Source organism: Lipomyces tetrasporus (genome assembly GCF_029532465.1).
Source record: "Lipomyces tetrasporus strain NRRL Y-64009 chromosome Unknown POJ06scaffold_6, whole genome shotgun sequence".
NCBI classification, from domain to species: Eukaryota; Fungi; Ascomycota; class Lipomycetes; order Lipomycetales; family Lipomycetaceae; genus Lipomyces; species Lipomyces tetrasporus.
This window is the reverse complement of record NW_026611601.1, coordinates 33,242-59,083: the sequence shown is the minus strand read 5'-3', so window position 1 is coordinate 59,083 and position 25,842 is coordinate 33,242. Positions and strand designations below refer to the sequence as shown.

General features: G+C 47.9%; 10 protein-coding genes across 10 annotated transcripts; 3 read left to right on the top strand and 7 right to left on the bottom strand.

The window, feature by feature from the left end:
* Window positions 1-1,064: 1,064 nt before the first annotated feature.
* POJ06DRAFT_112468 (phosphate transporter) lies at window positions 1,065-3,236 on the bottom strand. Its single transcript, XM_056184093.1, has 4 exons — window positions 2,991-3,236; window positions 1,483-2,937; window positions 1,387-1,425; window positions 1,065-1,332 (listed from the first exon to the last, which is right to left on the bottom strand). Exons 1-4 carry the CDS (start codon window positions 3,067-3,069, stop codon window positions 1,085-1,087), a joined length of 1,821 nt encoding a protein of 606 aa, XP_056042988.1. The 5' UTR covers window positions 3,070-3,236; the 3' UTR covers window positions 1,065-1,084.
* Window positions 3,237-6,631: 3,395 nt separating this feature from the next.
* Window positions 6,632-8,337, bottom strand: POJ06DRAFT_253858 (Alpha/Beta hydrolase protein). The gene is made up of 4 exons (XM_056187687.1): window positions 7,547-8,337; window positions 7,147-7,494; window positions 6,949-7,084; window positions 6,632-6,875 (listed from the first exon to the last, which is right to left on the bottom strand). Exons 1-4 carry the CDS (start codon window positions 8,074-8,076, stop codon window positions 6,675-6,677), a joined length of 1,215 nt encoding a protein of 404 aa, XP_056042987.1. The 5' UTR covers window positions 8,077-8,337; the 3' UTR covers window positions 6,632-6,674.
* A 462-nt stretch (window positions 8,338-8,799) lies between these two features.
* On the bottom strand, window positions 8,800-11,075 carry POJ06DRAFT_112406 (uncharacterized protein). Its single transcript, XM_056184092.1, has 4 exons — window positions 10,317-11,075; window positions 9,997-10,253; window positions 9,792-9,928; window positions 8,800-9,735 (listed from the first exon to the last, which is right to left on the bottom strand). Exons 1-4 carry the CDS (start codon window positions 10,819-10,821, stop codon window positions 8,985-8,987), a joined length of 1,650 nt encoding a protein of 549 aa, XP_056042986.1. The 5' UTR covers window positions 10,822-11,075; the 3' UTR covers window positions 8,800-8,984.
* A 211-nt stretch (window positions 11,076-11,286) lies between these two features.
* Window positions 11,287-12,564, top strand: POJ06DRAFT_253848 (uncharacterized protein). Its single transcript, XM_056187686.1, has 2 exons — window positions 11,287-12,419; window positions 12,484-12,564. Exon 1 carries the CDS (start codon window positions 11,431-11,433, stop codon window positions 12,337-12,339), a length of 909 nt encoding a protein of 302 aa, XP_056042985.1. The 5' UTR covers window positions 11,287-11,430; the 3' UTR covers window positions 12,340-12,419; window positions 12,484-12,564.
* Window positions 12,565-13,122: 558 nt separating this feature from the next.
* POJ06DRAFT_112390 (beta-lactamase-like protein) lies at window positions 13,123-14,619 on the top strand. The gene is made up of 2 exons (XM_056184091.1): window positions 13,123-13,380; window positions 13,472-14,619. Exons 1-2 carry the CDS (start codon window positions 13,286-13,288, stop codon window positions 14,541-14,543), a joined length of 1,167 nt encoding a protein of 388 aa, XP_056042984.1. The 5' UTR covers window positions 13,123-13,285; the 3' UTR covers window positions 14,544-14,619.
* Window positions 14,620-15,164: 545 nt separating this feature from the next.
* Window positions 15,165-16,188, bottom strand: POJ06DRAFT_281760 (uncharacterized protein; the record flags this gene model as incomplete). Its single annotated transcript, XM_056189971.1, has 5 exons — window positions 15,165-15,319; window positions 15,343-15,415; window positions 15,448-15,610; window positions 15,691-15,977; window positions 16,105-16,188. The coding sequence occupies 5 exons, from the start codon at window positions 16,186-16,188 to the stop codon at window positions 15,165-15,167; spliced, it is 762 nt and encodes a 253-aa protein (XP_056042983.1).
* A 3,773-nt stretch (window positions 16,189-19,961) lies between these two features.
* On the bottom strand, window positions 19,962-20,316 carry POJ06DRAFT_253828 (uncharacterized protein). Its single transcript, XM_056187685.1, has one exon. It carries the CDS (start codon window positions 20,253-20,255, stop codon window positions 20,028-20,030), a length of 228 nt encoding a protein of 75 aa, XP_056042982.1. The 5' UTR covers window positions 20,256-20,316; the 3' UTR covers window positions 19,962-20,027.
* Window positions 20,317-20,608: 292 nt separating this feature from the next.
* Window positions 20,609-21,947, top strand: POJ06DRAFT_281759 (glycoside hydrolase superfamily; the record flags this gene model as incomplete). The annotated part of the gene is made up of 6 exons (XM_056189970.1): window positions 20,609-20,632; window positions 20,717-21,096; window positions 21,160-21,313; window positions 21,375-21,581; window positions 21,606-21,858; window positions 21,898-21,947. 6 exons carry the CDS (start codon window positions 20,609-20,611, stop codon window positions 21,945-21,947), a joined length of 1,068 nt encoding a protein of 355 aa, XP_056042981.1.
* Window positions 21,948-24,487: 2,540 nt separating this feature from the next.
* On the bottom strand, window positions 24,488-24,839 carry POJ06DRAFT_112349 (uncharacterized protein). The gene has a single exon (XM_056184090.1). It carries the CDS (start codon window positions 24,732-24,734, stop codon window positions 24,537-24,539), a length of 198 nt encoding a protein of 65 aa, XP_056042980.1. The 5' UTR covers window positions 24,735-24,839; the 3' UTR covers window positions 24,488-24,536.
* POJ06DRAFT_253825 (uncharacterized protein) lies at window positions 24,488-25,213 on the bottom strand. Its single transcript, XM_056187684.1, has one exon. It carries the CDS (start codon window positions 25,134-25,136, stop codon window positions 24,882-24,884), a length of 255 nt encoding a protein of 84 aa, XP_056042979.1. The 5' UTR covers window positions 25,137-25,213; the 3' UTR covers window positions 24,488-24,881.
* Between the last annotated feature and the right edge of the window lie 629 nt (window positions 25,214-25,842).

Below are 25,842 nucleotides of genomic sequence, written 5' to 3'. Positions count from 1 at the left end.
CAATCCAAAGGACTCTGTGGAATGTCAAGGTGGAATAAATTGAAAAAACCGTCAAACTCTAGCCGGGTTAGGGTCAGAATTAGCCCTAACCCTTAACTTGCATAGTCCGAGAAGTGGTTATTCTAGCACTGGCGTACACGCTCACATGTAGCGGGGATGACCGACCAAATAAGTTGGGTCCGCTACAGCGAGTCCATTTAGGAAATTCAAATATCATGTTAGTGAATTTTGCGAAATTTTTAAAGAAATTAGATAACTATAATAACTATTAATGAATTTTGATTTTGCAAATGTTTAAAGGCGGATGGCGGATAGAAAGGCGGATGGCGGATGCGGATATGGGAAAAATTTGGCGGATATCCGCATCCGCCACAGCCCTGATTAGTAAAACGATAGGATCCGTAAATCTATGAGATATACAATATCCTTTGCTTAAGTAAATCTATGAGATATACAATATCCTTTGCTTAAGGTCTCGGGCTGCTATGAGAAAACACTGATAATGTTTTGTCACGTGACGGTCGAAGTTTGCCCGGTTGTGTTATGATACAAGGATGTTTATCTACTTCACCTACATTATCTTAGCTTCTGGATACAGCTTCTAAGATAGGATATACGGTTCATCCTAAGCGTCGGTGTATGCCGAGGCTCAGCAGATAGCTGTGTATTTACTGAACTTTCTTTCTCTGCTGTTGGTTTGAGCATTTCCCCCATTGTTCACATCCTGTGAGTGTCTTAATGCGCAACATAAGATGCAATGGCTGATGTGATGCTCACGATGGACCTCTGCCTTACCATATGGCAAAGCCACCCACTACTGCGGCGATGCTCAATAACATGCACCACCAGAGAGCACAAGCACAACAATTCCCAAATATCTACACCCTGGGCTCCATTAACGGCCTAAACGGCGAGCTTAATAAGGCTATTGCCAGCCTTCCACCTGGCCGATACGAGACCACGCCCGCCCCCACCCCCCTGTTTATACCGCAATACACTATTTATATTTGCCATAATCTAACAATCGGTAATGAGTATCCATGAGTCAACAATGCGTCCCATCAATTTGGAAGTGAGACTCTGTCTAGGCAAAGTGAGGAGCATTGATAAACAGGCCCATGAGTACTCCTCCGAGAGTGCCAGCGATGGGAATAGTGGCGATCCATGAGAGGAGGAGGAGACCTACTCGCTGGAAGTTGACTGCCTTCAAGGTGCCGTTGCAAAGGCCGACACCGACGGTAGCACCAGTGATACACATAGAGGTAGAGACGGGAAGAGAGAACTGCGAGAAGAGGAGGACAGTGACAGCAGCGCCCATCTCCATAGAGCAGCCTAAAACGAGCAGAGTCAGCAGATGCCATGTTAGCCGAAAGGAAGGCGACAAACCTCTACTAGGCGAATGGTATGTGATCTTGTTACCCATGACTGTGAAAGAACAGAGTCAGCACAAGTAGTCAAGGTACGCCATTTAGTTCCACCCACCCTTCATGATGTTGTAACCATAGGTAATAAGGCCGAGTGAGATGGTTGCAGACAGAACGGCGAGCTGCCAGACGGGGACAGGAGCCTTGGAAGCAGCGGCACTACCGGTAGACCAGGCCGAGTAAATGACAGCCCAGGGTCCGACCGAGTTTCCAATATCATTCGCGCCATGGGCAAAGGATGCAGTGCAAGCGGTGAGGATCTGGACAAACGAGTAGGTGTGCTCGACTTCGTTGGGGTACTTCTCTGCGTTTGCATACACACGCTGCATGCGTTCACCCTCCGGAGTGCCAGCAATACCAGTCTGTGCAGCGTGGATGTCATAGTGCAGACCATAGAGAGCACCGCAAACGATCATTGCAGGAATGCGCTTTGCGAGAATCTTGATATTGTGAAGCTCGTAGAGCTGGCCAGCGCCCATAGGATTGTCACGGAGTGTGCGCATAGCCCAGCCGATGGGACCTCGCTCCTTCATGAGTTTTAGAAGCAGCTTGCGCTCCCCCTGAGCCATGAGCTCTTTGTAGGTAGACTGTGTCGTCTCGAACGCAGCAAGCTTCTTCTCGTTTTCCTCGCCGGAGCTCGTAATGGGCACGTCTCCGGTCTCTGTCTTTTTGGCATCGTATTCACCGGCGGATTCTGGTGACTGAATGGACGACAATTCGCCCTGTTCCTCCTGGATAACGGCGTAGTTGGGAACATTGGCTCGGTCAGCATCGGCAGGGGTTGGGCGTTTCAAGAGCAGAGGGCCCAGGATGAACATCCACCACTTGACGGTGTAGTCCTTCTTGATAACCTTTGCGTGCACGAAGGGAACGAAGAAGATGCACGCGAGGACTGCGACACCGCCGCCTGTGCCCATGGTAACCGCGGCAACATACCACGCAGGCTTCTTGTTCAGGCCTAGTTTGGGAGAGCCCTTGTAGACAATAGACAGTGTGCAAATGGTGCCGGCGATGAGGAAGAAGAAGGGCGAGGTGTAGACGGCCCACGGCACGGGATTCTTGCGAATGTGCACAACGAGCTTGATGAGCATGAAGATGGTAGCAGCAAACCCGGCGGAAATGACAGGAGCCATCCCCAGACCGGCAAAGATGGCACCGAGACCCTTGCCGTTGTTCCAGCCCCACTGGACCTGGGAGGCTCCGACGGTCGCTACACCGACGCCGGCGACGGCCGAGATGAGCGAGTAAGTCGACGACACGTGGGCAGAGTGTCGCGTGCACCACATAACCCATGAAGAGGCAGCTGCGAGCGCGCAGGTGAATGCGAGCATTTGGACACCAGCATTGCCGTGGAAGGCCGAGTTGGGAATGATGCCGTTCTTGATAGTCTCGGCCGTTCGCGCGCCGACAGTGATCGCTCCAACCATCTCAAATATGGTACCAAGTATCATTGCCTGTCTATACGAGATGGACCTCGATGAGACACTGGTCGCCCAGGCGTTTGCCACATCGTCTATCAAATTAATCAGCAGCCATAACACACTGAAGCAGGTCCGAGCTACTCACTGGCACCGTTGTTATAGGCATCAAGCATGGCAAACATAGTGCCGATCACAAAGACGTAGGTGTACTGGTCGAGCGCCATCCTGACAGGTGTCGGTCGATGATGTATACTGGACACCGTTGGTCGGAGAGAGAGAGGGCGAGACTGAGCTTTTATGTGGGACCGACTGGGCTATCTCGACCTACACCCTTGGCGTATCGAGGTCTTCGAGTCGTATACAGAGAGTGGCAAGGGTGGTTTTGCCCTACTTAGATACAATTCGCGCCAAGTTGCCACATCGCCGAGTGTGATTCGTAATAACGGCATAGCAGCAAATTTTGCAAGTGTCTTTGTGCTGGCCAGTGTCATAATTCTGATATTTCGGTAGCTTCTTCGACGAAGAGCAGCAAACTTGGCGAACTTGGTAGCAGCTTGGCATGACTGAAGAGGATTTTATTTCGCGAAGCTCAGTGAAGATTGGAGTGTCGTTCGCGGATGAGGCTCTTGGTGGAGCTTGGCTGCAGAGAAAGCATCTCCCTATGAGAGTTCCTGAAATCACCACGTGGGCGCTACAACTGGTCTTGATGGTGGATCTCTCGCCAAGCCTTGCTGGTGACCATATAACTGGTGCTGGATGGCCTGCAGCGCGTAGCGTAGGATGGTAGGCATATGCCATACAAAATTAGAGTTTGGGATTTTACTGGATGAGAGTGCTGCACCATAGTGAACAGGTGTAGGCAGTGGAGACACCGCCTTGTTTTGGTACAAATGCTATAGAAAGTTGGTTAGCGCAGATGGTACAAGAACCACAAATGCCAACATACTTCCTGACCCTTCTACAGCCTTTCATTTGACGTCCACGCTATACCAAAAACAAACTGGTAACTACATTAAACATTTAACACATATGTGATTCTGGAGCGTGGGGCGTGCGGCGCGACGTACAGGATTGAAAAGTGTCAGGGTCAAGAATAGGTACCCTTTTACCTTTCATTGGAGAGATCCTGGACCGAGACACCGAGTGAACGGCACCACAATGTTCAGCAAGATCGATCTGAAGGATGGGTACTATCGCATCAGAATCAAGCCCGGAGACGAATGGAAGACGGCGTTCCGCACGCGATACGGTCATTTCGAATATTTGGTGATGCCGTTTGGGCTGACTAATGCACCCGCGGCATTTCAGGCCTACATCAACCATACCTTGCGGGGACTGGTGGATGATTTCTGTATACTGTATCTCGACGATATTCTAGTTTTCTCTCGATCAGAACAAGAGCATACAGAGCACCCCAGCCAAGTATGTGAGAGACTGCGGCAGGCTGAGCTATACGCTAAACCCTCCAAGTGCCAGTTCTACCAGAAGGAAATGGAATTTCTCGGCTTCATCATTAATCCAGAAGGAGTCGGGATGGACCCTAGCGGGGTCAAAACCATTTCAGGATGGAAGACAAACCCTCCTGAGTCATTTAGGGATGTACAAGTGCTATGAGGATTTTGCAATTTTTGTAGCCGGTTGATCAAGGGATATTCCAGCCTTGCTCTTGCTCGACCTCTTACGAGCCAAATGAAGGGCAGCAAGACATGGCAAGAAGACGGGAGATTTTAAGAAGGAATGGGGCCAGGCACAGAAAAAGGCATTCATTCAATTGCTTAGTTCGTTCGAGGAAGCACCTTTGCTACGGCACGTTGACCCCGATCGGCCAATTCGAATGGAGACAGATGCTTCAAAATTCGGCTTGGGAGCGATCTTGTCACAATTGTTTGAAGGGCGCTGGCACCCTATCGCTTCTTATTCCAAACAATTCAAGGGCCCTGAATTGAATTACGGCGGGACCCCTGATCAAGAAATGATGGCTATTGTGCAACTTTCAAGCATTGGCGACATTATTTGGAAGGCAGTGCGTACCCTATTGAGGTGTTAACTGACCATCATAATTTACAGGGTTTCATGAGACAACCAAGACTCAATGGCAGGCAAGCACGATGGTGCTATTACCTGACGCCATATGACTCCGTGATTAAATGGCGATCATGGTTGATGAACCCGGCTGATGCGCCGTCACGAAGTATGATGTCCAGGCGGAACGAAGTTCTGCAGGATTCATCTTCAGAATTGTTGGCTACGCTAGAGGCGAAGATTGCCCGCATACAACAGATTATTATTCCACATCGCTTGGGGGTGCTGCGGTCCCAATTTGAGGAATTGGATAATAGGGTGCTACGGCCCCGAGATGAAGAACAGTCAAGTCCTCTAAGCAATGAGGCACCCCTAGAAGATGGGGTAGAGGCTAATCACCTCTTGAGAAGTCCTCTGGAAGAGGCACCCCTGGAAGATGGGCTAGACGCTGATCACCTCTTGAGACTGGTCAAGTTGCAGTACCTGACCAGGAGACGGGCAAGGGCTGCGGTCCAAGCCGAGACACCAACGCAGATGCCTAGTATAGGACTGCGAGAGTTGGTGGCCGCTGCGCAGAAAGAAGATCCTTTCTGCCAGCGAGTGGTTAAAGATCTGAGAAGAGATCCTTTAACTAGACAGTAATTCCAATGTGAGAGCGACGGAGTGTTGCTCTACAACGGGAAGAGACTGGTGGTCCCGCCTTGTGCACGAGCTTCTGCGATTACACCATGATGCAGAGATCGCTGGGCACTGGGGTGTTCAGAAGACCTTGGAATTGCTGCAGCGCAACTTCAAATGGGAGGGCATGAGGCAAGACGTGGAGGAATACGTTCAAACCTGTCCTGTCTGCGAGGGAAATGCCGCTCCCAGACACAAGCCATATGGCGAGCTGCAAGCTTTACCACCACCGAGCAGGCCGTGGAAGGAGATTTCAATCGATCTGATTACTCAGCTGCCAGTTTCCATGCCGGGAACTGAAGACTGTAATGCGATCTTGACGATCGTGGACAGGTAATACGAAGATGGCTTCTTCCAATCAGGGATGACATTGCTGCACCCGAGTTGGCTGAGCTCATACACACTGCAGTGGAGCTTAGGTTTGGACCTTCAGCTGGTATTGTAACTGATCGCGACTCGTGGATTACGAGTAAATTTTGGGCAGAAATTTGCTACCATTCATTGATCAAGCGCAGATTATCTACAGCCTTTCATCCCCAGACGGATAGCCAAACAGAAATTCTCAACAGGATCGTTGAAACTTACCTTCGAGCGTTCACGAACCTTGAGCAGATGGATTGGGCCAAGCTATTGCCAACAGCTGCTTTTGCATATAACAATACTCTGAATCACACACTCAGGATGTCGCCTTTCCGAGCTATGTACGGTTATGATCCCGAATTCTACGTCGACGTCGCGGACGACGTCCCCGAGGGGGGGATACCCGCAGCCGAAGACAGAATCAAAAAGATAGAGGAACTTCGAATAACACTATTTCATTGAGGTTGAGAGCAGGAGTGCCGCGATAGTGAGTCGTCATGCTAAGCGGAAAGGGTTTGTGAAGAGCAAGGGAAACGTTAAGAAGCTGTGTCAATATGCATTATCACAGGCTACATAGACATGGCCGTTATAGTGAAGATGGGAGGCAGCTTTCATGATAGTCTATGAAGCATATGAGTTACGACTTTATTCTCTAAAGAGCATATCCATTCCAATCATCGCAAATAGCTTCCTCAGAGAATTCGCCAGCTCCTAAATCGATCGATTTCTCTCCGTAGTGAGAACAATATCCAGGACGAGACGAAACATATTACAACCCGTTGTCATTCAAGAAGTTAGTAATAACCTGGAACGCCCCGGTAGCGTTGTGATGAAGAAAGAGCTGATGACTAGCTCCGGGGTGAATATAAGGTACATATTTTGCGTTTTTGTAATAAGTTCTCCCAGGCTCTTCCAAGAGTCCGGAGCAGTATCCATCACAGAAGATATAGTCATATTCACCAGTGATAGCCTAATCGGTAATATTAGCAAGCTTGGGAACGATAATTTAAACTGGTGCCAAAGGGAACATGAAGTGTACTGACCAGGACAGGACCCTTGAATGCGCTAGCGTCCGTAGGACCGCTGAGCAAAGAGAGGAACTCGGTCATAGCGTATGGCTGTTTTGCTTCCTCGGCATAATCAGCTATGACGGGATCGTAGTTGGGATACTTGAAATAGCTATTGGAGATTAGCACTTGTTCGCATTCAATTCCCTGTTCTGATTGAAGATTAACACTCACTTCCAGATCTGGGTATACTTATCAACCCAGGTCACATAGCCTGGGTCGCGGTCGCCGTAGAGAGCAGAGTTTTGAAGTGAAGCAACGCGTGGAACAAACGAGCGGAGCAAACCATTGACGTTGATGCCAGTCAGGTTGAATCCGATCGCTGTTAAGATGACGGCATCCGCAATACTTGGATCCGTTGCAATCGCCCCGTGGGTTGTGTATGAACCAAATGAGAATCCAATCAGCGCAATCTTGTTTGGCTTTCCTAAGCATCCCGTGTAGAGACCATTGCGGACGAGCTTGGAGATGCTTTGGAGCACAGAAATGGCCTTGAAGATGGAATTGTCAAATCCCGAAACTCTGATGGAAGTTAGCTTTTCCTCCGCCAAATTTCGATGTTTATCTGGCTTACTTGTCGGAAGCTCCAGTTCCAAGACGGTCGTAGAAGAACACCGAGTACCCTTGACCAATCGCGTACTGGACAAAGTTGTATTGATCCGGCTGGACAGGTGCATTCCAGTGGGCTCGTGCTGGCCCGATACCATGCGTTGCAAGAATAACAGTCTTCTCCTTTCCATTTTTATTCTTCGGAGTACAGAATGTCGCGGCAATATTCACCGTAGCCTTTTGTGTCGACGGCGAAGCAGGGCCAACAGGCGGGGAATTGTCAACGCCAGCACGGCTAGTAAGAACATCTAAGAAGTTGTTGAGCCCGTAGTCATCACTCCACCTAGTGGCATTGAAAGCGACATTGGTGTATTCGACGTCCACCGGAATCATGTAGTCATTGCAGACAGCATTGTGCGGGTAGTATGGCTGCGTCAAGCTCCCGTAAAAGGAGCTAGGAGTAGGACGTTGGGAACAGGCCTGATTCCCAGCTACCGACTTCAACGAGCACATAACGGCCAGGGCCACTGTCATATTGTTCCCTAAGAGCTTCATTCTGACGGTGGTGAAAGAAAGAACGCTTGTTGCAAGACTTGGCTAGAATAAAAAGATCAGGCTAGAGAAACGAATCTATATGATCGATGAGGAAAGAAAAAGACAGATAGAACCGTTGAGCATGGTGGAAAGAGGCCTATTTATAGTGGTGCTGGACATATTGCTGCACAAGAAAGCTGATTTGGAATCGGGATGGAAATTCAGCTTTAGAACGTAATTTGATTGTCCAAAATCCAGCTTAGCTGCGGCAACCTTCTCGGCTACCCGCGCGAAATGTTGACTCGAAGCTGTCTACAGTGCGGCGAACGCTAAACCCTTCTGGGCAGGCGCTGGACCCAATTGCACCGACCACCGAGCTCAGTGAGTACATCATCTCGTATGCAGTCTCCGTAGGCTTGTTACCACTTGCATTCTGGAGCTATGGAGAACGTGTTGGACACAAATCCTTGAAATGGCATGGTTAGTGAATCAAGGCAGGCTGCGCCACTTAAAAGAGTTACAGGCAGCTTTACATCGTATTATTTCAGGTTGGGATTGAAGGCAATATACATTACTACCAAAGAGAACCTTCCTTCAGCAGAGTCATAATTGTCCAATATGTTCACCTTATTCAAGCGTCAACGTCAGGGTAGTCAATTCGTTAAAGTGGTACATCTTTCTTGACGAGTCAGCTATCTTTACATTGTCAATGCCATTTTGTTCTGTTTGCGCTTGGCGTGACGGGCATACTTGCGTTCTTCTTCTACCACCTGGGCAACGAACACTCCCTGTGGCATAGATCCTGACATTCGTAAGATATTGATCCGTTACCGTTCCATGTTCTCAATGCTAATATGATTTCGTCCAGGGCGAAGTGACATACACCAGCTCGCTCTTCGTTGGATACACAGCTCTAGTTCCCTTCGCCATCATGCACTCTTCCGTCTCAAGGTTAAATTCCGATGCATCTCCGCAAATCTCTTGACTGGCACAACCGTGCACCTAAAATCTCTCACGGTATACCCCATTTCGAACATCGCGCGACCTAACGTACTATCTAAAAAGCGGTGCATAGGTTTGCCCTGGCCACAGGCAGATCCAGTCAGAGCAACCCAGTACAACGGGCCAAGCATATCACCCCAAGTGCCACCGATGTCAGTGTGTTTGAGTGCGGAAATGAGCGCCTGAGTCATGTTCTCGGGAACATCGGTAAACGAGGAAAGTTTGTGAACAAACACGCGAAGAGTTATAAGAGATGCAAGGCGTATGGATTCGTAGATGTAGGCATTATTGGTTCGAGCTAGAGCTGAACCGGAGCGGCTGTTGTGATTGGAAGCATCATTCGAAATGCCTGCATAAATTCTTGCGGTAGGTGGAAAGGACTCAAGCTCGGTTCGTAACGCTGTCAGCCTCGGTCCAAGAATTTCACTGCTTTCAGGAGTGGTTGAGGGACTGCTGAGAAATATCTCGATAAGGTCTCGAGTGAGAATGAGAATTCTTAGTATTTGGGGAGTGCAGCGCTTTGACTGACGGAGAAACTGGAAATTCTCGGTTGGGCAGTACAAAGGGCATTCTTGAAGCGGGATATTATTTTCAGGTGCTGTGCATGCCTCTTCAAAATCGCGAAGATAGGCTATGCTGGGGTAGGCGCCAGACAGAGCGCAGATCAAGAAATGCTGCCTGTTCCAGATCTGAGTTTCAAATTCAAAAATCAAGCGGAAAAAGGAGGTGCTTACATGACGATGAACTTGCGCAGCATTTGCTCGAAACCGTCATTGATCAGCGTATTCAGCCCATTCCTGTGCTTTACTATAGCCTCTAAGCCCGCGGAATGAGCTCCTACTTCAATTGGAGCCGAGTCTGCCCCGAAAGCCTGTTTCCCTTGTTAATAGGTATTCCATAACGCCATCTTCCACTGTGGACAAAAGAAGAGCATCTTACCCAGGTCCCACTGGTTAGGAAAGCTATGGAGGCCATAGTCCCAGATTGAGTAGCAGTTGCTGGGTTTGAGATAGTCTTGTTGATATAAGTGATAGAGGCTTGTTTCATCGCTAGAGCGACGGTATGGTCAAACCAACCTCGGACAGACGCCAGGAATGCATATGCCATGTACAGTACAGCCATGCAGAGGGCCGGATCGCTAACCATCTCAGGAAAAACGATCGACTTGATCGAATTAGGAAGACAAAACTTTAGAGCTACATATCCCGTTAGATTCAGTGTAAACTTTCCTGCCACACGGATGTAGCTAGAGTTCGTACTATACGCTTTCACAATGTCAATTTCAGCTAGCTGATTCTCTTTAAGACTGTAGCTTAGCCCCGGCATGCTATGAAATGGATCAAATTCTCTCTGCCCAAGATCGGCGATGAGCGACGAAGACAGGACTTGAAGAGCCAGACCGCGCTCATGGCTTTCAACGAATATAGAATTAGGTTCAATTAGCTTTTCGCGGCCGCATCTAAGACAGAACTGATAACTAATAGGAAGATTGGCTATTTCTTCATTTAATAGCGGACTAAACAAATCCAGTGGCTGCGAAGGAGATTGTAGACACCCGCATATGTTGTCTTCGTCCTCAGGCTTGGATATGGCGGTGATTCGCTGTTTCTGCCTCGTAGTAGCCGTCGAAAGTAACTTATCTGTTCGTTGGCGTCGCCGGTATTCTGTCATTGCATGAGAGCGCACAATGCTCTGCTCCTGGGCGGTACTGCTTGTGCCCGACACGAACCGGAATACCAAAGGGGGAAGTTGCTCGCTAGACATGGTTGTACCTATGTTTTTCTGAGGCTAGAACGAGAAAAGAAATTCGTGCTCGCTGGTTTTATCATCGGCGGTCTTCTCCAACGTCAGCATCCGTCACAGCTGAATAGACACAGCTTGATAAGACATGCAACATCGCATTCAGCCGCAGGAGCTGAAAATTCTGTAAAGAAATATGCGCTTAACCCTGTATCTGCGAAATGAATTAAGTTGTATTTTGTTGTAGGTCTGAGGAAGAGGCTGTGTTCAAAGGACACATCTGCGCTAAACTGTTTAGAGTAGGCGCTCATTCGAACTCCCTAATCAATTATGAGCCCAGACTCTTGGACCAACTACCCTAACCCTGGCAGGATGGTTGGTGCCCGCAACTAATACCCAAATTAATGCACGCCGCCGAATGCTGCGGTTTTGGGAAATGCCGCTGATAGCCTTTACCGATTGATTTGTGCGGCTGACTCCTTGCCCGCTGCTAATTCCGTCACTAGTAATAGTCCTGAATTTAGACCTTCATACAGGATATGTGTGTATATAATAAGTTGGAGCTCCTCGGCTGGTCCGTCCATAATTCTTCAGAGTTCTTTATATTTCAACGAATGCACAGGACTGACAAATATGATAGAAATATCATCCGACTCGATTGACCTCTCGCTACTCAAAGAGAAGTCCGTCCTAATTACCGGAGGTGCTTCGGGTCTAGGGCGAGAGACTGCTTTTCTCTTCGCGAACGCAGGTGCTTATGTGACTATTGCGGACATCCAGTCTGGCGACCAGATAGTGGAAGAGCTCAGAAGCAAAGGGCACAAAGCGCAGTACATATACTGCGACGTCATATCCTGGGAGTCGCAAGTCAGGGCATTCCAGTCTGCGCTCGCGTATTCGCCAACCAAGAGCTTAGATGTCGTCGCCATCTTTGCAGGTATCGATGATTCGGGCCATCTCGTAGACAGCGTTTTGTCTGTTGAAGCATCAATCGATGGTGACGTACCCAAACCACGCAGCATCCGACCCATCGAAGTCAACCTTATCGGCACATACTACACCGTGACCCTATCTCTTCATTACGCTAGACTGGACGCGCAGGTTACCACAAAATCCATCATCATGGTGGCATCACTGGCAGGTTACGTGGACGACACGCACGACACCGTATACACAGCATCTAAGTTTGGAGTCCGTGGACTATTCCGCGCGATACGCGCGCGAGCCAAAGACGACCTAAACGTGCGCTGCAACTTAATTGCGCCTTGGGCGATGAAGACGCCCATGCTTGCGCCGATTCTGGACAAGATGAAGGAGTACGGTATTGAGGAGGGCAAGGGAATCACGTTTGCGAAACCTGAAACGCTCACATCAGCGGTTGCGAGGATAGCCATTGACGAGAGCATTAGTGGGAGGGCTTTTGCCATTGTGCCCGAGGGAGCCTTTGATATTGGTGACGATGTCCAAGGTGGCTATGGGGGGGCGGAGTTGCAGAGGCTGATGAGATTGAGGAAGGAGGCAGGGGATTTCCTTAGCGAGTAGGCCCTAGTCACAAAACGTTTCAAGAAGCAGGAAGGGTTTGTTTTCATTAGACGCGGGTCTTTATTTGTCCTAACAAGTTTTCTGAATTGGACTGAGAGTGTACAAGATTGCAAATGCGGGTCATATTTCGTCCTCTAATATTCAATCGCTTTTGAGTAATGGAGGGATATCTTTAAATATAACGTCAAGGGAGCGGTGCACATTGAAAATCAATATTTATATCACTAAACATATAACCGGTAGTTCAGGGGGCTGAACCAGGTATTCACTATTGACTCGTACATACTAACGAGCCGCAACGGTTGCGGCCTAGAGGTCCAGTTGGGCCAGGGGTCCTGGTTCTGTATAGTAAAGAGGCACAAGGGTGACTCAAACAGTTTTGGCACTTAAAACACGAACAAAACTTAAATTGGTGCCAGGAATTCAGCTCCAAGCCCTGACACTAGCGTGAAAACATCACGAAAGATTCGGGTTCCTAAACATATAAAAAAATGGTAACATACGAATGAGAAAACTCAGACGGTTTGAATGGTATATTTACTTATGTTCCTTATGACGTAATAGCGACACAGCGAGCGACTATAACTACTGGCTGGATGGTTAATGCTAATGCTAAGTTCAAGGAGCGTAGCCATAAGGGTAGCGTACCAATGACGGCACAGTGGCCCGACTATAACAGCAGACTGACTGTTCCAGTGTCTAGGCTATTCTGGTACGATCGGTGTACTTTAGTTGGCACCACACCCTCAAATTTCAACAATGAATGACACAATATCCTTGTCCGACTAGTGTCTGATGTCCGGTGATAAGCCTGAGCCACAACTGCGGGTCTAGTATTCGCATTCGAATGACTCACTTATATGGAAGAGCCTCGAGATAAATAGTTTTAAATGTCCCATAATCCGGATGACTTCAGCATCTCTCCAAGACTTCATCTAAATTCGCAATGGAAGAAAAGTCGTACCTGGCTCCTCCAGAACAGGCACCGGATCTCAAAATCCCCAACGGGTCGACCGTCGTTAACGTTCGCATTATTGACAGGTAGGTCTCGCCTAAGATCAAGACTGCTGCTTCAAGTGTTCAAGAAATTGTTGACGTTTGAATTCCCTCGACGTGCTAACTGCATACGCAGCACCACTCGAATGACGATTCCGGCAGCGCATCTCTTACTCCCAGAAATAGGGCAGCACAATACTATGGCTGGTGCGCCATCGTTTTCATTCCTGATAGAACACCCTTCTGGAAGGAAGTTAGTTTTCGACCTGGGCCTCCGCAAAGACTTTAAAAACCTCCCGCCGGTCGTGCAGAAATTCCTAGCGGACTTCGGTTGGGAAATTACAGTGCAAAAGAATATCAGCGAGATTCTGGAAGAAAATGGAGTTCCTTCCTCGACAATAGAGGCTGTGATATGGAGTCACCACCATTTCGACCATGTTGGCGACATGTGCACTTTCCCCTCCAGTACCAAGATCATTGTTGGGCCTGGTTTCAAAAGTGCGTATTTGCCTGGGTGGCCTACGAATGAGAATTCCAGTCTCGCGGAAAAGGACTGGGAGGATCGCACAATCCAAGAACTTTCATATGGGAGTAACAATGAAGAGCTAGCGATTGGATCTTTCAGGGCAGTTGACTTCTTCGGTGATGGCAGTTACTACATCCTCGACAGCCCCGGGCATACAGTCGGACATATCGCGGCGCTGGCTCGAGTAACTGTGGGAGGACAAGGCACTTCCAGCGACACCTTTGTTCTCATGGGTGGAGATACTTGCCATTTCGCGGGACAGTTTCGACCAACCCAGTATCGGCCCCTGCCTGTTGAAGTCATTCTGAGCCCGTTGCCACATATTCATGCTGGAGCATGTCCTGGGAGTTTGTTTCAGGATCTTCATCCCCACAAAAATGCTACGGAGCCCTTCTATGAGATGCCTCAGACGTCTACTGTTGATTTAGAGGCTGCGCATGAGTCCATTCGTAAGTTACAACTATTTGATGCTGCCGATAATGTATTGGTGGTTATTGCACATGACGAGTCTGTTGTGGATGGCATTGATTTCTTTCCAAATGCGATTAATCTGTGGAAAAAGAAGGGTTATAGTGAGAAGGTTAGGTGGCAGTTTTTGAGCTGTTTTGGCGGCCATGAGGGGCATGAATGGGTGAAGGTCCGCACAAAAGATTCGATTGGTGTTGGGTTTGAAATGAAATGAGATCCACCTAGGGATTGACGAGAAGGTGTGCGGCCCGATCTTACAACACATGATCTGGCATAGTTTAAGGTTCCAGGTCATCCTAGTGCATGATTACCGGATTATAGGAGAGAGGTCATAGGAAGTCATCCATGAATACTCCCCATTAGTTTTATTGTGGACCTAGACTTGACAAATATGTACATTTATCGCTTTGCAGGGAGAAACTTGAGATCTCTGCAAGATGCGTTGGTCGAGGAACCCACCCTTGGTATAATGAGCTTTGTTGCAAGCATTCAGGCGGCAGGGTCAGCAGGATAGGCCGCGTTAGCCACGCATTTTTTGAACTTGGCTGTAGCAGAGCCAGACTCGCTGATTTCATTGCGGTGAGCAAGTAAAGAAGCTTTAGCGGGGACTAATATTAACGTATTGAAGGGAACGCTTTCAGCGTTGCTTTCCTGGTTGTGATTCTGACACAATCTGCCGGAAAGAATCTGGAGGTGCCGTAATAAACTTAGCCGATTGAGCCGCGCAAAATAATCAATTCGAACGCCTCGAATCAGGTTACATGTATAAACACAGTCATGTCATATTTATCTATTGGATTGCCTCCACGCAATTATTACCACTTTAATCCGCGATTTATGATTCTTTAACAAACTCGATCTCCGGAGGATACTTTAATCCGTTATGTTCATGAACTTTATCAAACACTTCCATCACGAAAACTGATTCTTCTGCCGGATATATATCATCCATAATCTTCCCATCACGAACGTCCCTGGCAACGCATCTGCCTCCCAAAACAGCCCAGTTTGACCCGGTATTGGGAACTCGTACGTCTTAACATCGTCTGGCTTTCCGTCATCCGTGGAAAAAATCTTGATGATAAACTTTAACGGCCTATATTAGTAGAAATCGGCACAACAATCTCTCCTAAGTCGCCCTGCACCCTGACTAAACATTCTCTTGGAGACTTGACTGCCAGGGAGCATGTCGCCGTGCTGATGATGTGCGGCTTGTCCCACACCATCGTGATAACCGTACTCTCGTCCACACCTGTCAACGGTGCCTTTAGCATGGTCGAACTGATAACCGAAGGTGGCGATTTCATGTTTTCAGGATGGTGGTAACAAATCATTTGAATTGAATCCATGTCATGGCATACACGCCGAGATCAAGTAATGCGCCGCCGCCTAGGAGTGGCTGATAGAACCTACTGCCAACAGAGGGCTCACGTTTGTGCGCCAGATCAGACGTTACTCTTCTAATCTTACCGATAACTTTCTCTTCATGCAATATCCTTTGAAATTCAAGTGACAGGGAAAAAAGAGTCCAGACCGCCTCCATTAAAAACAAGTTATGGGATTTTGCGTACTCCACTAGATGCCGAGCTTTAGATGAGTTGATAGTAAAGGGCTTTTCGCAGAGGACATGTTTACCTGCTCTGAGGGCCTGAAGTCTAATTTTGTAAGCAAAACTCATAGCCCTGCATAACCTCTGACATAAAAAAATGGATACGCACCGCTGTAGACAATATCCACTTCCGCATCGGCGAAGAATTCTTCATACGAGCCGGGACACCTTTATTGCCGCCGCCGAAATCAACGATGAATTTCTCAGCTCGCTCTGTGTCACGTGAAGCTACGGCGACTGCCTTATGCATCACGTCAGTCACTCCTCGAGTCGCGGGATCGGTTATGAGATCCACAAAAAATCACTCAGAAATCTGTTGACATTACACTTGCATTAGACGGGAGCATGGTCGCTGGATGCGAAACATAGAGAGAGAAAGCCACCAGTCACCCATCCTGTAGCAACTATGCTTCAGCGCCCTATGTAAACCATTCTTAAGAGTTATTCAATATATCAGGGTTAAGTTGCTTTATTGCAGACAGCAGTCTAAAATGCCCAGTATTAATTAATACAAGGTCTCAGAAGGCTGGTTAAGCTTGAATTTATTTGCTCCTATTCTTTGCCTTGCGCTCTAATGCGTACAGATTTCGCGGCTAATTTAAAATGATGGGCTAAATGGTAGGGTCATTGGGCGATGTGCCCCGCATTTGCATTTCACTGTATCTTAATTAAGCTTCACACATGGCAACTGTACCAATTTATTGAAAACTCTCTGCGCACAATTTCCAAGGTGCTCGTACTCACCACCGGCGAGGCCTTAATCGTCAGGCCACAAGCTGACGTCGCACGCCAGACTCGATCGGGACCTGTTTTCGAATTTAAATGGGAGGGCCATTAAAAAAAGCAGGGCTGTAGGCGGATAGGCGGATAGGCGGATTTGGCGGATAGGTTATCCGCCGCGGATACGTATCCGCCATACTTTCGATTGGCGGATACAGATGGCGGATATGGCGGATATGTCGGATAATCCGTATATTCTTAATTAAATTGAAAAAAAGGTCAAAATCGAGCAGGGTTAGGGTCACAGTTAGCCCTAACCCTTAACTTGCATAGTCCGACAAGAGGTTACTCTAGCAATGTCGTACTGGCTCACATGTAGCGGGGATCACCGACCATATAAGTTGCGTCCGCTACAGCGAGTCCATTTAGAAAATTCAAATATCATGTTAGAGAACTTTGCGAAATTTTTGAAGAAATTAGATAACGTAAATGTATAACGAGCGGCGCATCCAAACGAGCGGCGCACTTTCCGCGCGACACACCCCCCTCCACACTTTACCGTTTTTCCCTCCACATCAAAACTTGGAATCTTCTTCTAATGAAAGCAAGATCATCCTTGCCATCGAAGCACTCCAAAGGTTCAAAAAACTATGCGTTAGGACTGCAGCAAAGATATATGGTATTAGTGAAACGACCCTACGCCACCGACGTGCCGGCCGACAATCACGACGCGATGTTCCAGCCAATTTGCGGAAATTGACCGACCTAGAAGAATCAGTCCTTGTTCAATACATCCTCGACGTAGCTGCCAAAGGATTTCCTCCTCGGCTGTCTGTTGTGGGAGATATAGCAAATCGACTTCTCGCGACACGCGACGCGCCAAGCGTCGGGACGCGTTGGGCTTCGAACTTCGTGAAGCGCAGCCCAGAGCTCCGGACGCGTTTCCAGCGGAAGTACGACTACCAGAGGGCCAAATGCGAAGATCCAGTGATTATTCGTAGCTGGCTTGAGCTTGTACGCAATATAATCGCGAAGTATGGCATCCAGGATACGGATATCTATAACTTCGACGAGACTGAGTTTATGATGGGCGTTATCTCAACCGCCACGGTTGTGACAAGCTCAGACGGGCGTACAAAGGCAAAAAAGGTACAGCCTGGCAATCGGGAATGGGTTACGGTAATCCAGGGCGTCAATTCCCAGGGCTGGACGAAACCGCCGTTCGTCATTGTTGCAGGGAAAAACCACCTCGCGTCTTGGTATCAAAACAGCGGATTTCCACCCGACTGGGTAGTCGCTGTTACTGAGAACGGTTGGACGACGAATGAGAAAGGCATGGATTGGATTCGGCATTTTGAGAAGCATACCAAGTCCCGAACTGTGGGTGGTTATCGTCTGTTAATCCTCGACGGCCACGAGAGCCACCACTCTGATGAGTTCGAGGAATACTGTAAGGAAAACACCATCATCACCCTCTGTATGCCTCCTCATCCGTCTCACATGCTCCAGCCACTCGATGTTGGGTGTTTTAGCCCGCTAAAGAAGGCATATGGTCGGCAAATTGAGGATTCGATGCTGGCTCACATCACCCACATTACCAAGGACGACTTCTTTCCGGCCTTCCGCGTTGCATTTTTCGCTGCAATGACGGAAAAAAACATCCAAAGAGGTTTCCGAGGTACTGGACTTCTTCCAGTCGACCCCGAGAGAGTGATTTCTATGCTCGATCTCAAGTTAAAGACGCCAACGCCTCCAAACTCCCGCCCTAGTACCCCCCCACCTTGGGTTTCCCAGACACCTAACAACCCAACCGAAGCCTCATCGCAGAATACTTTCATTAAGAATCGAATTGCCCGTCATCAAAATAGCTTCCCAACCTCAATCTACGAAGCTGTTGAGCAGTTTGCCAAGGGTACGTCGAAAATGATGCACCAATTGGCATTGTTGAAAACCGAGAACCAGATCCTTCGGCAAGGAATGGAGGAGCTTAGCAAACGCCGGAGGGCTAAAAAAACACGTCTACAGCAAGGAGGATCAGTTAGTCAACAGGAAGCACAAGATTTACAAGACGAAAGGGACATTGCGCAACAGGTAAAGCAGGAAAAACAGGCAAGTAGTGGTCGGAAGCCAAGGGAAGAAACGCGCGCGCGGCGCTGTGGCAACTGCGGCGAGACCGGACACAACGCGCGCACCTGTCAGATTGTAATAGAGACGTCTGAGGAAGAGGATTCCGAGTAGTTTCAATTGATTTTAAGCGTTTTGGTGGAATTGTCGCGATGTTTTATATGTTTTATAACGTGGGTGTGGGTAAGTGCGCCGCTCGTTACACATTTACGTTATATAATAACTATTAATGAATTTTGCAAATTTTTAAAGGCGGATGGCGGATTTGGCGGATATCCGCCATGCTGTCGAAAAGCGGATAAAAAGGCGGATACATATCCGCCAATTTCAAAAGGCGGATGGCGGATGCGGATATGGGAAAATTTGGCGGATATCCGCATCCGCCACAGCCCTGAAAAAAGGATCAGGCCCTTACGAAGAACGAAGCAATATGGATTACTTAGTCATATCGTTTTATCACACATTGCATAAGATCATATGCTTTTATCACACATTGCATAAAGATCAACTATTGACCATCATTATTACATCATTTTTAAGTCAGTATTAGATACAAATTGATGATATATATTACAAAAGTGTTAGGCGGCTAAAAGTCGAAATATTAGTGAATTACCTGTCTCAGTGGAACTAGAGACCCTGCTCCTAATACATTGAACAGCACACCATTTCCCGGGCGATCAGCATAGTCTTGTTCACTCCGACAGGATATTCGGCTCGCAGGCAATTTGGTCATGTCGTGGTCCCAATGCGACCGACCCCTGCGGCATTACTGTGGGTTCGTATCGCAGAGCCGAACGTCCCTTGTAATTCAAATCCAGAAAGAGTAAGCAGACGGTTCTGAGCTTAAGGGCTCCGTCTCCCTTGCACGTTCATTTGATTGACCTTCCAAGTCCAACCACTGCGTCTATATCTCATTGTTGCGTCTTTCTTTTAACATGTCCCATTCCTTTTACGCTTAATTGTATTTCCTCTGAAAGGACAAATCAAATGGCATTGCTAATCTGAGCGTAGCGTTGGTCATATATCTATTTAGTCTATACTTCCCAGGACTTAGCTAGTAGTCGAAGATCATGCCACTACAGATTTGGACTAGAGGTTTTAAAAGATATAATTCCTTGCGTTTGTTATTCCGCCTAACTACCTCAAATTGACATCTACTCTTAAAAAGGAGGCAAACCTCGTGCTAACTATAAATTTACAACTACATAAAAGATAGCAACAGCAAAACTGCAGAAAGACATTTTAAATATACCACATCGTGCCTGCAAGGGAGGGGTAGAGAGGCTTCACATCCTTCACCTCACCCGGCTCCTCATTGCCCGAACCACCTGTTCTGCCGGAAACCAAGGAAGCCGAATCCTCTTCTCTAGTTTCTTCGTGGACACGGCCGCGCTGTCCTGCCAAATGGGCGTAGTGAACAGGTGGGCAGAGTGATATAGATGTGGTAGCTCGCGCAAAGACATAGCACATATTATACACGATGGCCGTCTCCTGCTGAACGGGAGAAATATAAGCAATATGTGGAGGAGATATCTTGCGCAGCTTGGCGGAACGGGTGGTGCATGATAGATGGGACTCTCGTGCCACTCTATGCGAAGCTGTATTTCTATGGCGATATGTTCTTTGATCGGAAATCGAACTATTCGCTAAACGTTCAAGTAGGCTATTTAATCCGCTATAGTTGATGCACTTTTTGACGGCTAATAAATTAGATCGTGTGCACGCCAGATTACCGAATCATCGATTACTCCGTCGGAAAGGGAAGCTAGGTTCCGTGCCCGATTGCGTGGCATGGAAGGACACTAATCTATATAAGAATCATGATGTTTACTGGGGGAAGGCGAAATGTGTTGGGCTGATTCGGGCTATTTTTTTTATCCCATTCAGACATGGCTACCGATCCCATATCGAAATCCTGAAAAGGAGACCAGAGAAAATGGGATGATGAAAAGAGCGACGAGTACTATCTTCATTTGTATGCCAAAGAACAACCCGATCTAAACTGGGAAAACCCAAAAGTGCGCGAGGCGGTGCACGATATCGTGCGCTTCTGGCTCGACAGGGGCGTCGATGGGTTTCGTATGGATGTTATAAACCAAATCATCAAGGATCCCGCCATGCCGGATGCGCCTATTACCAATCCCGCAGCGAAATACCAGCCAGGCAATATGTTCTTTTCGTCTGGTCCCCGTCTCCATGAGTATCTTCAATGTCTAGGAAAAATCCTGAAAGAATACAATGCATTCAGCGTTGGTGAGATGCCAGGAGTGTACGACCCAACTGAGATAATCAAGGCCGCTTGGCTTCGAACGTAACGAACTTAACATGATTATCCAGTTTGAGATGTCAACCTTGACCATGGTCCTACCGGCAGATACACTCCGCGGACCTGGGCACAGACGGAACTCAAGGAAATCGTCAACAAGTGGGAAACATTCATACAGGTGAATGATGGCTGGAACGCAATTTATCTAGAGAATCACGACCAGGCCAGATCTGTCTCCCGATTCGCCTCCGTCGCGCCAAATGTTCGCAGGTCGCTTCTTGGGATTCCAATCCGGTACCATCTTTGTTTACCAAGGGCAAGAGCTGGGCCTGGCAAATGTGCCGAAAACCTGGGGCGTCGACAAGTACCGCGATATCGAATCACTTAACAATTACGCGGAAAATGTTGCCGCCGGAGCATCGCAAGATGTTCTTACCAGTATTCTTTCTGAAATGCAAAAGAAAGCACGCGACAATGCTAGAACTCCAATGCAATGGGACGAGACTACTTATGCTGGCTTCAGTTCGGTCGTACCCTGAATGGACGTCAATGAGGACTACAAAGAGTGGAATGCTAAAGCGCAAGTAAACGATGCCTCCAGTGTGTACGCTTATTGGCAATCCGTATTTCGTCTACGAAAAGAGTTTAAAGACATCCTGGTGTACGGCACTTTTAGCCTTGTGGATCCGTTAAACGAGAGTGTTTTTGAATACAAGCGCACGTATGGTTCTAGTGACGCGCTGGTCGTCACATTATTTAAGGATACTGAGACCAAATGGGCTGTTCCCGAGAAGTATGTTAAGCCAGGTAAGATCTTGTTGTCAAACTATGATAGAATCGATATAGCTGGAAAGATTGTGTTACGACCATTTGAGGCATTTGTCTTGCTGTTTTAAAGGATATACCTACATTTTGTTTATATAGAAATAAACAATTAGTGTCTTCCAGATCCAAAGCCACTCGTCCAGATGCGAGTGATATTGAATGGTAACAAGGGTGTCCTAGGCTTCCCACATTCAAATGTCCAACACGAAAGAATAATCTGCCCTGACAGGGATTGGACAGCACGCTTGAGCTCGTAATCCAAAATATGTGCACGCAGGGCTAGTTGTATTCTTCTAGGTTACGCAAGCCTAAGCTAGCATCCCTCGAGACCACACCTACCGAAGGTGCCTACCGGTGCCACTTTGCTTGCGACAGTACACAGAAAACACAAGATTCGGCTCGACTTGCGGTGATAAAAGACATGATTACTGGATGTTCGGGACTCCTGATAGCGCTGGACACGAATAAGGATTTGGCCCAGGATAAAGCTAGGCCCACCCCCCCCCCCCCCCCCCCCCCCCCCCCCCCCTTTCTGAAACTTTTTTTCTGCGGTAAGAGCTCGTCCGACATGTAAGCCATGAGTGGGCGCTTAGACTCATACTAAATACGGAGCTCAGCCCAGGCTTCGTTGACTGACTCCTCTGTCTTGTGACGAATGGATGCCAAAGTTTTAAGAATTCGCCCCATTGTTCACTGACATACTCGGCAATCTCCTTGCGAGATAGCGGGGGTCGGGCACTCAGAGCCTCAGTTCTAAATACCGGTTTGGCATGAAGCTGAATATTCTTTGTGATATGCCAGAGACACAACACATGGAGAGCAAGTGGATAGAACGAACCTATGGCATTCTGTAGAGCTTCGTCGCCATCGGTTACGATTGTAACTGGTGAGATCAGACCCAGTCGATCATATACGGTTCGTAACTGTTGGAAGACCCACAAAGTAGAATCCTTCCCTTCATCGCTAAGAAAGGAACTGCCAACGGTAAAGGTGCGATTTATGGAAGTCATACCGTCGATATTAAAAAATGGCAGCCGAAAGCGGTTGGTCTTATACGTGCTATCCATAAGAAGATCCTCAGAATGACTCCGAAGCATCTCAATCGACCATTTGTGAATAAACATCAGTCGAGTAACCCGTTGATTAGAATCACGTTGTTTGAAGGAGATATAATCCGAATCCTCGTCAAGCTGGAACAGTAACGCTTGTATGGGAGACAATCCGTTGAGATCCTTTCGCTTGATATCTGCTCGGAGATTATGCACATCTCTTCGCGTAATAGATAAGTCCGGATCTATTTGACAAATAGTTCTGATTGTGTCTCTAGCTCCAATCCCCGCTTTCATCTGTGCATAGAATATATCGTGGACGCCATCTTTTTGAATATCATCGCGTCGGGGAACTGGATGCGCATAGATGAGGATTGACGCGTCATGATTATGCTCAGGGTCTCGGACCGTAACTTGCCACTGTCTATCAGATTCTGTGACAACAACACTAAAACGGGCGATCCGTTTTGCGGGTGCCAGTGTTATGAAGATATCTGGCAAATTCATTGTGCAGTCTGTTCCTATACTGCCCGTTTCGATCGCACTGTATAAAGACCTTGGAGATATCTCCGTTCTTGCGGGATTTGCTTCGCTGAGTCCGCATCGCGTATCCATGAGTCCTTGCCCACAACTGTAGCGATTTCTTGGCGGTGTGGAGGTCGGGATACGCAATCTCCGGAGGGGGGTATCATGTCGGGGTTAGTTGAATGAGGCTCGTGGTCTGACGTCTCGCATTGCTCATGGTCTGCCGAGTCGCTGTTACTGAATTTGTCGCACACGTCAAAATATTGTTCTGATATGGCGTCATAGGATAAAGCTGCGCAGCCAGTTCGTTCGCCCCGTGAGGTTTCAAGCAAATCCATGAAGTCAGTCTATTAAGCTGGAAATAAGTAGGGAACAATGTACTCATGTTATATTGACTATCGACTGGACTGGGCTCTACCGGGCCTTTATATATTACTTGTGGAGAGATATCTCCGCTTATTGCCCATGTGCGGTTGTCTTATCGCCTATTCTGTATCTAATATGTGGGTCCGTTATCCGTATCGTTTATCCATGAATTCACTACTACAATAGGCTATTGTCCGCAGGAAAGCAGCAAGGGGTAGTTAGCCATACCGAACACGTGCAACAGACATGGACTACAACGAACCCGGAATCGTTGAGATCATCATCAGACTGGTGAAGCAAATACCCAAGTATAGGAGTTGAAGGGAGATTCCCTTGTGTACTATAAAAAGCACCTCGCAGATTTGTGGAGGATCGATAACCTTGTGAGGTGGGAAGCCAACTTTGTGTGCAGAGAAAAGACTGCAACTCCAGGGGCTATGCTGGATGATCACCGCCACATCTGGCGACAGGGTTAGGGTCAGTAAAGGCTGCAACCCGTGTGGGGCTTTGTAGGGTACTGTCAATTAGATCTGGAAATGGGTATGTCAAGAAATAAGGAATGCCTGTCTATAAATGAAGGGCTTTGAACCCGGGAATTGGAGGGGGTAGGCTTCAGTTGAATACACATCCTACTACTGACTTTGTCTACTCTGAACTGCTGTTTAATATACCTTTATTACTGTGATCCCTCCTGAACATTATTAGTGCAAGGGTATATTACTACTTGCACGTTACAATTTGGTTAACTTGAATGGGCACAGCAAGTTGTATATGGTGCGAGCAAGGCAGAAGGTATCGGATTCCGGTGGCGCAATTGCACTTATCCATCGTTCCAGGCTCCTCCTGCGCGTGAACTTTCTTCATCACCTCGGCATGTATCAACTCCAACGCAGATCGAGAGATTGCCGAGCAGAGCATCGACGTTTCGGCCTGCGTTCTGATATCGTAACGGACAATGATGTTTTCACTTGAGTTGAGCACACCGAGTTGCTCTGACGGCTGACTGTTCCTGGAACTTTTGGCCCGCAGTATAAAGCGTCCCGGCAGATGAACCTAAAGCACCCTTCAAAGCACTGCGACTTCCTCAACTCGAGAAGACGTGCTGATCCCAAAGTTCGGATAGCGCGATATGCATAATTTGGTCCAGCGTTCTGCGGTTCCGTCTATCCACCATTGGTTGATGAAGAGACAGAGCTGGTTGAACGACTTTGGGTACACCCCGGCCACGGCTGTCATGAGTGCCTTACCTGCGTCTGTAATTACAACGGCCGGGCATGTTTCCGTGAAAACGATTTCCTCTGTCGCAATTGTTAGCTTCATATTTTGCTCCTATACTCTCTGCTTACTCAATTGTCGCAAAACCCAGATATACGAATCGGTTTTCTCGTTCGTGACGAAGCATAATGCTACTTATGGGATAGACCACCCCTAACCCTAGCCTACGACAACGTCGTCATTGAGTTCAGATTCCCAGGCAGTGCAATTGTTCGAAAACGCCGCGTTTGTGATTGTTCTCGTCTTCCCCTTTGCGTGCTCATTGGCCTACGCTACAGTACATGATCGATTCGTAAGTATTGTTCTTGCTTTCGGGGTTGCCTCCGATACCTGTATACGATGGATAGTTATTGTTCTTGTTTGGTTGTTTGCCCGGCTGCCTGGACACGGTTGGCAGCAGATCTGGCGGAACATAACAGGAAGGTTGTGTCCTCGCCGCCAGACCCCATAGAAAGATATCTTGCCTTCTTGTCTTCTTGTCTTCGAATCCCAGTCGTTTGTTGTCCGTGTATTGCTCTGCGAATACAATTACCTGCCTTGCCGTGCCTTGCTTCGCCTTGCCCTGAAGTGTGTCCAGTCGTCACCTAGCCCAGCCCAGCCTTGATGACACTTACCCTATTTCCGATAACCAGACACTGCCCTATCGGACGTAGGACCTATACAGCTCTTGTTTCCTTTCACTTCTTTTCCTTTCTTTTCTCTATTGAATCCTTCTTGTAATTAGCGGCCACCTTAGTTAGCGAATATCACA